Here is a 13569-nt window from a genome sequence, read left to right on the forward strand (position 1 = left end):
TGCTCTTTATTTAGATCTCTCAGGTGGTCCACAGTGGGTCACAGGCCAAGTCCCTTGCCCTGTTAGGCCACTGCTAAATGTGGGAATGGGAGCCTGAGTCTTGGTCCATCCAGGGCTCATGGCAGCCTGTCAGGGCCTCCAGTGATCCAGGGGGACCCTGACCCTGGACCCAGGTTCCCGAGTATCCTCAGGGTTCAGATCTGGTTCTCTGCCTCAGGCTCCACCTCCTGACCCCACCAGCCTCTGAGGTCTCATGTGCACTCTTCCCACAGCCCTAAAGGAGAAGTTCCTGGAGACAGCTAAGAAGCCACATCTGCTTTGTGGTTGATCCCACAGTAAATGTCTTTGGTGGGGTGTTGTAATTCCTGGAAAAGAAAGAAGAGGCCTCTGACCACATGTAACCCTCTCAAAGCTTGTCCCAGGGTTTTTCCGGCCCTGGGCCCCCAGGGTTGCACTCTGGGGGCCCTGGCTGTGTTGGAGGTTTTCTGGCTCCATACCCCTCCCTCCTCTTCATCCCTTTTACCATTTTTGCTGCTGTTTCCTAGACCTCAAAACACAGCCAGGCATGCTGGGGGAATTTCCCAGGGCCCCTTGGGCTTCTGGGACCAAAACATGGATCCCCACACTCACCTGGTAGATGGAAACCGCTGGGCTAGGACCAGACAAGGAGCCCTGGGCAGCGGAGAGAGTGGGGTCAGGGGACAGGGAAAGAGAGTCATTTCTTAGGAGTGACCAGCTCTGCCTCCCTAGCAGCCGCCTCCAAGCCTGAAGCCGCTACCCCAAACCCCGTCTATGCCGCATCTCCCACCCTTGTTAGCCTGAGACCCCTGCTTCATGTCCCCCGTGCCCCTCTGGTCCTGAATGGACTCCAGGGCTCTCCTGAGGCCAAGTGAGGGGAACCAGGGAAGCCTCAGGATAAGGTGGTGGGTGGTCCTGCCCCTGAAGTGGGCCCCGCTCCTGGCTACGTGAGACTTGCCTTGCCCTGGCTACTCTGGGGTGAAGGGTGTCTGTGCTGTGCTGCAGGGTTGCACAGTCCCCCTGCCTTGAGCCTGTGCAGCCAGGACCCTGGGGTGAAGGGACAGGGAAGGCATGTGCTTACCAGGAAGACAGAGCTGCCTGAAGGACCATGTCCTAGGAGCAGAGACAGGAGTTAGCACCCAGGGCTGTGAGGAAGCTTAGGGCCATCCAAGCAGGAGAGGCTGGGGGTCCCACTTCCAAAGAACCATGGGTGAAGGATCACCACCACGGGAGAGACCCTCTGGCAATTTCAGGGTCCAGTGAGGGTGAGGGGGTGGCCCGTGGCTCAGATCCCATAGTGTGGGAGACTAGCCAGTGGGGGTCCCTTGTGCTGAAACCCCAGGGAGAGGGCCAGAGGCCCTGGGGGTGGCAGGCAGGAGCTGACAGGGCAGGGCACCAGCAGGGGCTCCCAGCTGTCCTGGGTTGAACAGTCACTCACCTGGCTTGGACGCTGGGCGCCAGTTTTCTCTGTTGTTGTGCAGGCAACCGGGTCTAGGAAAGGCAAGGCTTATTTGTGAGGGGTGCAGAGCGAGGTCACAGCTTTGGTGTCAGAACATGGGACAGGGAGGATCCCTATTTCCAAGCAGAGGGTGGAGACTTTCGTTCTCTACCAGTGCTGCTTAGGAGGGGAGGGTCCGGTAAGGAAGATGAGGAACATCCTTTAAGGGGGAAGGACCCACTGGCTAATGGGGTGCAGGAGAAAGTGGCTCAAGAAAAGGACCAAGGCCCCAGGAAAGGAATCAGTCCAAACGCTTTGACTGACTGGAAGGATCAGGCCCACAGAAGAGAGGAGGGCCAGTGCCTGGGGAGAAAAATTGGGCAGCCAATGTCTCACTGAATGCATTGCCACTACTGAGGCCACCTGTCCTCAGGCCAGGAGATGCTAGAATGTGACCGTGGCCTTGTTCTCTGTAACCATCTGCCTGGAGAACAGGCATAAAGGACACCCCAATGCCTGTGTCCTGGCACATTTTTCTGTCTCACACATCGGGCTGTCATTACTGCATCTGCCACACGAGGGCTTTTCACCCCACCTGGCCTGTCCAGACTTCCACTCTCTGCTGTCTTCTAACCTTGGCCAGGATGACCCTCAGATCCTGAGATTGTGAATCCCCCTCATCAGGGTAGCTGGACTTAAATAAACAGGAAGAGGTATCTTTTTCTGAGTACCTACTACTTGCCAGCCCAGCTGTGGGTTTGCTCAGGGAGCAAGGACAACACTGAGGTGGCGGAGGCGGGGGCATCTTCATTGTGTTAACTTATAGATGTGGAAGGTGTTAAGGAAGCTGCCGAAGGTCAGCATCTAGTGAGGGAGGAGCTGGTTGGATGAGAGGGGATATCCATGGGGAAGTGGGGAGGCTGTGGAGAACCAGGCCCAGAATCGGAGGATGGTGTGTCCTTCCTCTTGGACTAGGGCCAACCTGGGGACACGAACAGCACCTGGAAATGCCATCATACCTGTACATCCTTGCCAGGAAAATGAAACACGTCAGGGCAGCCACCAGTGTCACCACAACCAGGACCCCAATCACGATGCCGACGATGGCCCCCACACTGAGGGCTGGGGCGTTTTCTTGCCCTGAAAGGAGAAGAGAAAGAGAGAGGAGAAATGGAAGCCCGAGTCCATTGGAGGGGAAACCATGAGAAGCCTTATTGGGAGAGGGCCTGCTTAGGGAGGAAGGAAATGCTCTGAGGTCTGTGTATGGTGTGTGTGTTTTGTTGTCACAACGTCCTCTCGACTCTCTTACTGCAGGTGGTTGCGTCATTTCTTGTTCCTTACACTTGAAACCTTGGACTTCCTCTATCTCTACATGCTCTCACATGTAGCCAGTTCCGTATCCCGTTCATTTTCTTTTTAAGGTCCCTTTTCCTCTCACATTATATCCCTTTTCTTTGTTTCTTCTTTCATCTCCCTTAGAGGGCAGGTCCTTACCAGTCCACTCAACACTGATTAGTAATAATAATATTAGCCAACTGTTTCCAGGCCCTTCTGTGTGGCGGACACAGTGGGAAATCCTTTATATCCATCTGCTCTGATCCTTCCATCCCCGTGAGGAAGGGGATGTCATCCCCAGGGTGCAGACAGATCTGAGAGACGTAGGCTTGAGTGAATCAAATGAAAGCATACACCTGGGAATTGATAAAGGCATAATTTTAACTAGGGTCCTGATTGACTTTACAGCTAATAACAATAATGTTAAAAAATAATACTAGCTAAAAACATTTCTTGCATGCTGACTCTGTGCAGGACCCTGTGTAAGGGCTTTCATCTCATCAACATCCTAATAAACAGCCTCACAACAGCCCTAACATCAAGCTGTTCACTTCAAGTTTTACAGATGAGGAAACTGAGGCATAGGAGGTTGAGGGTCTTGCCCACAGTGAATCAGCTGGTACAAATAATAACCAAACAGTGGCAAGGTTAGCTACTAAGCTAGTCTTCCACACTTAACACGTTGTTCTACATGCTCTGAAGGAAAACTACCCACATCCTCATTACTTGCATTCATTACACACCCACTTCCAGTGAAATTACAAGGGAAGATGTATGGGTGTTGAGGGTCACTCATAGTGCTCAGTCAGACAGATGGGGTCACATCTGCAGACACTGACTCAGGGGAGACCTCACACTGATGGGAGCCTGCATCCTCCTCCTGACACTGCTGATTGTCCCAGGACAACATCATCCCCTCAAGGAGCCATAAACTCTGGTCATTGATTGACTGACCACTGGATGCATGTTCTTACATCATTCGGCTTGTTTGGGCCCAGGTTGGAGGCTCTCAGGGCAGCTCTGAGGGGAAGGGCTGGACTACTGAAGAGGGCGATATCCTTGTCTGGCTCCTGATCATGTAGAGGGGGAAGAGTGAATGTCAACGTGCGGACAAGGCCAGTTCCTTGATTGATGCCATCTGAGCGCTCCTTGGAATGAGCCACCATCACCTTCCTCTCCAAGGTCCACAACTGGCCTCCCCTCTGTCCTGTGTTTTCCTTTCCCCGATGTGCTTGTCTGAGATTGACTCAGATCACTTTATGATCAGCGTCCATGTCTAAAACACTGGTGGCCTTGCATTGAAAGGATGGCTGTCTCCATATTGGGCCTGTCTGAAGGGAACCTGCTTCTCAAGAAGGACATGTTCTTGCTCTTTATTAAATTATTTATCCAGGATTGAAGAAAATCTGGAGCTGAAGTATCAGAGCTGAAATTAATAATTTACCAGCTGGGTTCCACAACACCTTTGAGCAGGCAGAAGAAGGAATCACTGAATGTGAAGATAAGAAAAATGAAATTATTTAGTCTGGGGAGTAGAAGAAGAACAAAATGAAGAAAAGTGAATGCAGCCAAAGGGATATGCGGCACTCCCTCAGGTGGACAGACAGACCAGTATGGCAGGTCCTGAAGTGGAAGAGGGAGAGGAAAACACAGGAAACATATTTACAAAAATAATGACTTCACATTTTCAAAACTGAAAAAGATGAATCCACATCAAAGAATGTTAAAGAACTCCAAGATGGATAACTCAAAGATATACAAGATGTGACACATTATAGTCAAATTGTTGAAAGGCCAAGGGAAAGAGGAAATGATTGAAGAAGCAAGAGAGAAGTGACTTCCCATTTCAAAGGATCTTGATTAACATTAAAAGCCTGTTTCTCATCAGAGACCACGGAGGCCAGAAGGTATTGGGATGACCTATTTAAAGTCCTGAAAGAAAGAGTGTCAACCAAGAAAGCTTATACAGAAAAACTCTCCTTTAAGAATGAAGGAGCAATTAAGACATTCCCAGATAAACAGTAAGCAAGGTTGTTTATTCCTCAGAGACGGTAAAAGGAATCCTTCAAGGTGACATGAAGAGACATTAGACAGTAGCTTAAACCCATAGAAAGATATGAAACACAGTGGTTAAATTCACTCCATTTGTAAATCTGTTATTAAAGCCAGTATTACTGTTTCTTTTTTGTAATTCCTCTTTTTTCCTTTTTGAATCCAAAGGCAGTGCATAAAAATATGTATAAATCAATGGTAATGGCACACAATGTATAAGGATGGATGAAATCTATGAGAATAATAGTATAAAATGGGAGGAATGGAGATATTAAGAGCACAGTGTTTGTATATTATGCAATCTAAGTTGGTGTTATTCCAACTAGGTAGATATATGTTTAAGATGTTAACTGTCATTTTCAACTTAACTGCTATGAAAAGAACTAAAATATATGTGGAAAGGGAAAGGACAGAATCAAAAGGACACATAACAAAGGAAATCATACAAATACAAGAAAGAGAAGTAACAGAGGAATTAATGAATAAGGCATGTAGGACATATAACAAAGAGCTCAATGGCAGAAGCTCTTCCTTATCAGTAAGTATTTGAATCACAGATAGTTTGACCCTTAAAAAAATTAAAGGCAGAGCTTGACAGGATGCACAAAAATTATGACCCATCTCTACGCTCTCTTCAAGAGACTCTTTTAGATATAAAGACACAGAAGGTGGAAGTAAGATTGGCAAAAGATATTTCTTAGAAATAGTAAAAAAGAGAGAACTGGGGTCACTCTGTCTGTGTCTGATATTATAATCTCTAAACTAAAAAAAGTTTTTGAGACAAAAAAGACCGTACATATTAATTAAAGTTTCCATTCATCAAGGAAATCTAACAATAATAAGCATATATGCACCTAACAACACAGTATCAAAGCTGTGAATCAAAAATTGACAGAAATGAGGGGAGAAATAGACAGTCCTATCATAAGAGTGAGACTAAAACACCCACTTTCAATGATGGAGATAGCAGGCAAACAGAATTTCAGTGAGGAAATAGAGGGCGTGAAAGCACTGTAGCCCAATGAGACCTAACAGACCAATACAGAACACACAATCATAGGAGTTTATCTTGAGCAAGGCACAGTACTCAAGAACCCCACCCGTCATCACAGACAACCACTGCCCATCCCGTGAGGAAATGGTGTCACTTCCACTGTAGAGACAATGGTGCAACTGAGAGAGACATGTGGAGGGACCTGGAGTTGAGTGTGACAGTAGCCAGTAATAACAACAATGCCAATGGGCAGTTTGAACCCTTATTGCCTGAGTACATGTCTGCTATGTGGTTTCTGCCTTCATTTGATGGCCTATTCACAAAACTCTCTAAAGTGCATCATAAACACCATTGTACATACAAGAGAAAGGAGATTTAGACTTTAACAACTCATAGAGACAATGATGGTTACTCACAGGTCACACTCAGCCTACAGGGGTCACTTTTGCTGGCACTGCCTGGGTTGGAGACCTCACACTGATAATCCCCGGCATCCTCCCCCCTGACAGGGTGTATGGTGAGGGTGCTGTTGTCCAGGGACAGTGTCATCCTCTCTGTGAATAGCAGACTCTGGCCATTGAAGGACCAGCATGTGGAGATCCCAGTGTCATTTGTGAGGCAGGTCAGGACCACGGTATCCTCATGGTCTACGAATGTGGGGCTGCTGGCTGCGATGGAGGGCTGTGCCACTGGGTCTATAGAGAGGATGTGACTAACTGAGAGTGACTGTGGAGCCTGGGGCATGCTTGTTCCTCAGAGATCTCAGACTCTCCCAGGGTCCAGTGAGCTCTGCAAATGTGTCTCAGAGGAAGGTCCTGACCTCTATACAAGGCCCTGTGTCTTTGTTCAGGTGACTGTCCTAGAGAGATGACTGCACATCTCCCCTGACCTCCAGATCATCTCAGGGTGAGCCTTGCCTGGTTGCTGGGACAACACTGTAGTATTGGCCAGCTCCGTAATATCAGCACCAGGAACCTCTTCTCAGCTCAGGTGTCCACCTCATCATCAGGTAGAAATTTTTTCTGATGCCTCTCTGTGACCCTTTCCTAAGGTCTTCTGTGAATTCATAAATATTAGGCCCTCTCATCCAGTATATACATCTCTGTGTGTTGAGGAGGCAGGCTTTCCAGCCTTCTCCATGTTTTGGGCAGAACAGCTTTATATTATTAGGGAAGGTGTTCCTTTGTGTGAAATAATTCTGTGGGGAATGAAGATGGTCCAGTTAGTTTTAATGACCTTAGGACATGGCAAGATTCTAATTGAATGATTTCTTAATCTGAAGAAGTCTTTTATTTCTGGTCTGTGGACTGAATATCACAATGAAGGAAATTTCTCGAGAGAAGTGGTTATGTTTTTAGCAAAAGGCTGTCCACTTAGTCCTCCTATAAACTATTCACTTTGGAGAACTGTTCTGTGGGACACAGTTTTGTAAATAATTACTTGTAGGATGTTTTTAGAAAACCAGCGATATCTCCATCTGAGGGTCAGTCCAAATGTTCCAGAGACCACTTGCCAGAGACTCTAATTTTCTGACTGTGCTGCTATCCAGGCCAGTCAGAGAATATAGATAGGATCTGCTATTACATGGTATGACTGGGGACAAAGAGAACCTGTGTGTGTTGCTTGGTCCTTCTGTCGATAAGCCAAGAGCACTGAGTGCTTGGGTTGGAGGCTGTGTGGCAGGAGAGATGAGGTTTGCATCGGAGTCTGAGGGGGAAAAGGTGGGCGTGTTTGGGCCATCTGGAGCAAGAGGATAAAGCCACACACGATGCCAGTCAGAGGAAGGGAAATTCTTGTTCGGTATTAGGGCCACAGTGTCCCTCTGCATCAGTCACAATCTTGTCTTAAAACATTCTAAACATAACCCCTCATGTTCACTCATCCTGAGTCTGATTCATTAATGTTTCTCTCGCCAGACTGTAGTGACCCTAAGCCTCTCAGGACAGAGCAGCTCATCTCTTCTCAGTCTTGGCTGAAGGCTGGGCCTATCCAAATTTGCCTGAAACAGAAAGTTATGGCCAGGCTGGGTGTCCAGAGGTGAGGATCTGGCCACTTTGTCCTGAGAGGGATGGTTGTGGCCTGGCCTCTGGCAGTGTGGATTTGGGAGGGCAGCTCAGGCCACGTAGGAAAGAGGTATAATTATGTCTGATTGCAGATATACAGAAAACCCTAAAGATTCCACAAAAAACTGTTAGAAGTAGTAAACGAATTTAGCTAAGTTGCAGTATAAAAAACCAACAGACAAAAATCAATTCTGTTTCTCTACACTTACAATACCTCATATGAAAAGAAAATTAAGAAAACAATTCCAGGGCTTCCCTGGTAGCACAGTGGTTAAGAATCTGCCTGTCAATGTAGGGGACATGGGTTTGAGCTCTGATCTGGGAAGATCCCACATGCCACGCAGCAACTAAGCCCATGCACCACAACTGCTGAGCCTGTGTTCTAGAGCTTGTGAGCCACAAACTAATGAGCCTGTGCTCCGCAACTACTGAAGCCCGCACGCCTAGAGCCCGTGCTCCGCAACAAGAGAAGCCACTGCAATGAGAAGCCTACCCACCGCAGTGAAGATCAGTCCCCACTCTCCACAACTACAGAAAGCCAGCGCGCAGCAATAAAGACCAAATGCAGCCAATGAAATAAATAAATAAATAATAAAAAAGAAAACAATTCCATATACAATGCCATCAAAAGAATAAAATACTTAGGAATATATTTAACTGATGACGGAAAAGATTTATATGAAAACTTACAAAGTTTGCTGAAAGAAATTAAAGAATCACAGATAAATGGAAAGACATCTGTGTTCATGGATGAATGAGAAGATGTAATATCGTTAAGACGACAATATTACCGAAGGAGTACCATAGGTCCAATGAAATCCTATCAAAACCCCAGTGAGATACTGTGCAGATATCGAAATTTCCAAAAATTCGCAAATAATCTCAAGGGACCCCAAATAGCCAAAATAATCTTGAAAAAGAACAAAGTTGGAGGACTCATACTTCCTGATTTTAAAAGTGACTGCAGGGAATTCCCAGGTGGTCCAATGGTCAGGACTCCATGCTTTCACTGGCAAGCACCTGGGTTTGATCCTTGGTGGGGGAACTAAGAACCCACAAGCCATGTGACACAACCAAAAAAAAAAAAAAAAAGGCAAAGTGATTGCAAAGCGACAGTATCCAAAACAATGTGGGTCTGGCATAAAGACAGACATACAGACCAACGGAATAGAATAGAAACCCCAGAAATAAACCCTGGGATATACGGTCAAATGATTTCTATAAGAATGCCAAGACCATTCAATGGGGAAAAATCTATTCAACAAATCGTAATGGGAAAACTGGATATCCACGAGCAAATAAATGAAGTTGGACCTTTGCCTTGCACCAGTTAAGATAGATTAAAAAATCTAATCCAGTTTTGACATGAGAATCAAAACAATAAAAGTCTTAGAAGAAAACATAGAGGAAAACTTTTTGAAATTGGATTTGCCAGTGATTTCTAAGATATGATACCCAAAGCACAAGCCAACAGAAGAAAAAAATAGGTAAATTGCATTGCATCAAAAGAAAATTTCTGTGTATCAAAGGACAAAATCAAGGCAGTGATGGCAGTCCACAGATTGGGAGAAGACATTTGCAAATCTTATCTGGTAAGAGATTAATATACACTTCTTCAATTTAACAAAAACAAAAGGAACTTGACCCTGAGGACCCTTTTTCCTTTCCTGTCTGCAAAGCCCCTCCTCATACATGAGGCTTTCTGGGGCTAACAGAGCCCCCTCCCCACATTCCAGGTCTGCCAGGAGAAATCAGACAGCAAGGGGAAGAAGGGTCTGCTGAGAGGTAGTGGAAGGGTTCAGGGGCAGATTTGGGATTTGCTTGTAATTTCCGGGAAGCTGGGAAGTAACTTCTTGTGGACTCTTTTCTGAAAACCTACAGGTTCTGCCACAAAGCTTGGTACTGCTGGTCCAGAGGCTACTTACCAGAGACTGTGATAGTCTTGACTGTGGTTTTATTGAGGCCAGTGACAAAGTTATGGACAAAGCAGTTATGGGATCCACTATAATTTTTTGCAGGGATCTTGGGGATAAAGCTCCTGTATGGATTGCTTGGGGCTTTTGTTGACAAGCCGAGAACACTGCATGGCTGGGTTAGAGGCTGTGTGGCAGGAGGGGCTGAGGTTTGCCTCTGGATGGTAATAGGAGTCTGAGGGGGAAATGGTGGGGGTGTCCAGACCATCTGGAGCAAAGAGCATAAATCCACACATGGTGCAGTCAGAGGGAAGGGAAAGTTCCTGGTCTACATTAGGGCCACAGTGTCCCTCTGCTTCAGGTCACAACCTTGTTGTAAAATGCTCAACCATAACCTCTCGTGTTTACTCGTCCTGGTCTGAGACATTACCCTGTTTCTCCCATCACAGGATGGTAACCCTGAGCCTCTCAAGACAGAGCAGCCCAATCCCTCCCAGTCTTGGCTCAAGCCTGGGTCTGCCCGGATTTGCCTGGGAGAGGAAGTCTGGTATCCAGGGGTGAAGGTCTGTGTACTTGGTCGTGAAAGGGATGGATGTGGCCTGGCCTCTGGCAGCATGGATTTGGGAGGACAGCTCAGGCCACATAGGAGGCACTGAAGCTACTGACAGAAAACATTCAGGGTGAATGGGTCACGGTGGCCGACACTCACTGGATTCTGGGTTTCACACACATAGGGTCCTGTGTCATTCCTTGTCACCTTAAGTAAAAGGAGAGTCCTGTTGTCCTTGGACAGTTCCAGCCCGGTGCTGTTGGGGAGGCTCTGGTTGTTGATCCACCACATGTAGGAGGTGTTCTGAGTCTCAGGTCCACAAGTTAACACTACCGTGCCCTCATGCTCCTTGGGGTTGGAGTTGTTGCTGGTGATGACAGGTGTGGGTAACACTGCTGTGTAGACAACAGAGAGAACACTGCCCCTTTTATACCTGTGATTCCTCTACAAGCATCTTCAATCAGAGTTGGCATCTCTCACCTCTCAGCCAACCTGCATCTTAAAGAATCGGCAGGTCGATGTACCACAAAACAAATGCATGAAGACCTGAGCTCAGAGGATGTGAGGCCACCTGCTCTGTGTCTGGGAGAAAGCACAGACTTCCTCTGGGGTCAATTAGTTGTGAAAGAACAGCATGGGATTCAGAGACCACTGGTGCCTGTCCTCGTTCTTCATTGACTAGCCAGGCCTGGGACCTGGGGGTCTGAGCAGAGAGACACATGGAGAGACCAGGAGCAAGCCCAAAGATCAGTTCATCACTCAGGCTGCAGGGCCTGCAGTTGGGGCAGTGCTGTCCAGGTGTTTGATAACAACTGGCATGAGACAGTGACCCCATAAATGGTAGAGCCGAGTCCAACAAATAAAAAGAGAACAGAGTGAGCAGACAGGCAGGATGGAGGGGATGGTGAGTGAATGACCCATACTCTCTTCAGAGACCGCATTTGGGTGCAAGATCTGGGGGGTCTGTCCACAAACATTCCCTCTCCCTCCAGTGGGGGACACACCCACAGAATTCACCCCTTCCCTCTTTCATAAAAGCAGCTGAGTGTGTTGCATGTGGACCCTGTGCTGGTTGCAGGTGTCAGAAAAGGCCGTCAGAAAAGAATCACTCACTTACCGTACACGCGGAGTTGTCCAGTTACACTTTCAGGCTGTAAACTACTCTTTGAAAGGAGCAGGGTGTAGTATCCTGTGTCTCTCTGGGTGACGTGCTGGAACAGCAGGGATCCATTGGGGTATATTGTCTCTCGACCACTGTGTGCAGGTCCTGGTGTATTTACTTGAGTGTCTACTCTATACGATGCAATCAGTTGGTTGTCCTCTACCCTTTCTCCTCTGTACCAGGTATAGCCTAGAAGATCCCATGTCACATTGTGGACAAGTAGAAGAACATCCGTCCCTTCTGCAGCAATGAAGGGCACCGATTCAATGGTGAGTTGGGCCGTGGTGGGCAGGTTCCAGAAGGTTAAGAGTGAGACTAGGAGGGAAGACAGATAAATCAATTAATATTCTGACCTATGTGTTGGGATGGAAAAATTGTGTCCCTTGGTCTGGAGCAGGTCTCTTTATCCCTCAGCCTTGGTGTGTGTTTTTGTATTGAGTGTGTGTCTGTGTGTGTGTCTGTGTATCTGTGTCCTACTGGTTCAAGGTCAGCAGCATGACCCCCATTACTCCAGCCCCTCTGAGGTTGTTATTTCCTCTGCGTCCCCAGGTGTCTGCCTGGCTCACTCCCTGGCTGCCCTCATACACCTGCTCACACTCAGGGGCCTGTTGGGAGCTGCCCTCCCTGACACCTGCTCTAAAGACCCCTGTCTTCACTTTCTGACCTTGCCCTGCTCTGTTTCCTTCATGACACTTGTCAGCACCTGTCAGCACATTCTAGATCTCCTTGCTTGTGTGTCTTCCTCCTCATAGAACATGAGCTCTGCGAGGGCAGAGACTTGTCTGATCCTGGTTGTAACCCAGTACCTGGACCAGGCTCCAAATACCTGGTGATGAAGGAGTGGGTGTTCCCAGGGCTCCATTGCCTGGTGTTTGTCAAATTTCTAAGGGTGGTGGGTAAGGACAATGTTTAGCTTCCTGGTTATGTTTTTTGTTTGTTTGTGTTTTGGAGTGACACCCTGACATGAATTGTTAGTATTGTTATCAGTTTTCAACAATTACTGCTCAGTGAAGAATAACCTGTAAAACGTTAAGTAATTGAGGTTTCCTCCCCCTCACCAACTCCAGCTCACTGAGATTTTCCTGTTGCTCAACCCCCTCCCACCCCTTCCCCTGCTCCCGTGTCCTCTCTTCTCAGGTCCGAACAGAAGCCCTCTGTCCCCTCTCAGAGCCCTGTCGCCCCCAGAGACCCCAGCCAGTCTCTTGCTCTCCCACCTCTGCCCACTCCATGAAGATTCTCCCCTCTCACCTGCCAGCAGGAGCCTGTTCCAGGGGATGCACCCTCTGCGGGCGGGGGTTGAGGAGGGCTCCATGGTGTCTGCTGTCTGCTGTGTCCCTCCCTCTGTGAGAAGAGCTTCAGCTCCAGAAATGCTCACAAGCACTGCTGTCTGAGGTGTGAGCTCTGCTGTCCTTCCTCCCTCTGTGCTGGGCCTCTTCCTGGGGCAGGAGCACTTCCCTGGGTCACATGGGCTGGGGGCGGGGTCTCAGCCCAGGACCCTCCCTCTCCCTCCCCTCTCAGCCTTTCCTCCCTAGTGCCCTCCTTCCCCTTCTGTCCATATTTCTCTTCCCTGGACACTGCCGAGTCCTCTGCCCTCTTTAGCAGTGATTCTACACACACACACACACACACACACACGCTTGTTTGGACAAGCACAGCCCTGGGGTGTCCGGGTCCCGGGCTCCCCTCTGCTCTGGATCAGGATGCACACTCAGCCTCCCCCACAGCCCTCTCATCTCCTCCTGGCCCTTCCCTTAGGGGCAGGAGCCTGGGGAAAGGGGACAGTGCATCAGGAACCCTTGTCACAGGGATGTCATCCATGCTGTGCATGAGAATCACCTGTGGAACTTCATGAAGACAGCGAATGCCCAGGTGACACCTTAGAAATGCTGCTTCAGCAGTTGCCCAGGTCACATGGTTGCCCAGCCTGGCTGAGACTCTGCAATGCCAGTGAGGCTGCCACTCCCCACCCACCCCAGTGTTGGCCTCTGCTGTGTTCTGGTCTGGGGTCTGTCAGCATCACACAGACACCCAGCGGTCTCCATAT

General features: G+C 48.2%; 1 protein-coding gene across 1 annotated transcript; it reads right to left on the reverse strand.

Moving 5' to 3' along the window:
• On the reverse strand, positions 1-12948 carry LOC130839125 (carcinoembryonic antigen-related cell adhesion molecule 6-like). Its single transcript, XM_057713008.1, is given in 9 exon segments — positions 1-365; positions 631-672; positions 1457-1509; positions 2476-2590; positions 9826-9935; positions 9937-10081; positions 10480-10758; positions 11481-11840; positions 12774-12948. Coding segments are annotated over 8 exon segments (1146 nt in total). The 5' UTR covers positions 12838-12948; the 3' UTR covers positions 1-365; positions 631-652.
• Positions 12949-13569: the final 621 nt, after the last annotated feature.

This window comes from Hippopotamus amphibius, chromosome 16 (assembly GCF_030028045.1).
Source record: "Hippopotamus amphibius kiboko isolate mHipAmp2 chromosome 16, mHipAmp2.hap2, whole genome shotgun sequence".
In the NCBI taxonomy this organism is placed as follows: Eukaryota; Metazoa; Chordata; class Mammalia; order Artiodactyla; family Hippopotamidae; genus Hippopotamus; species Hippopotamus amphibius.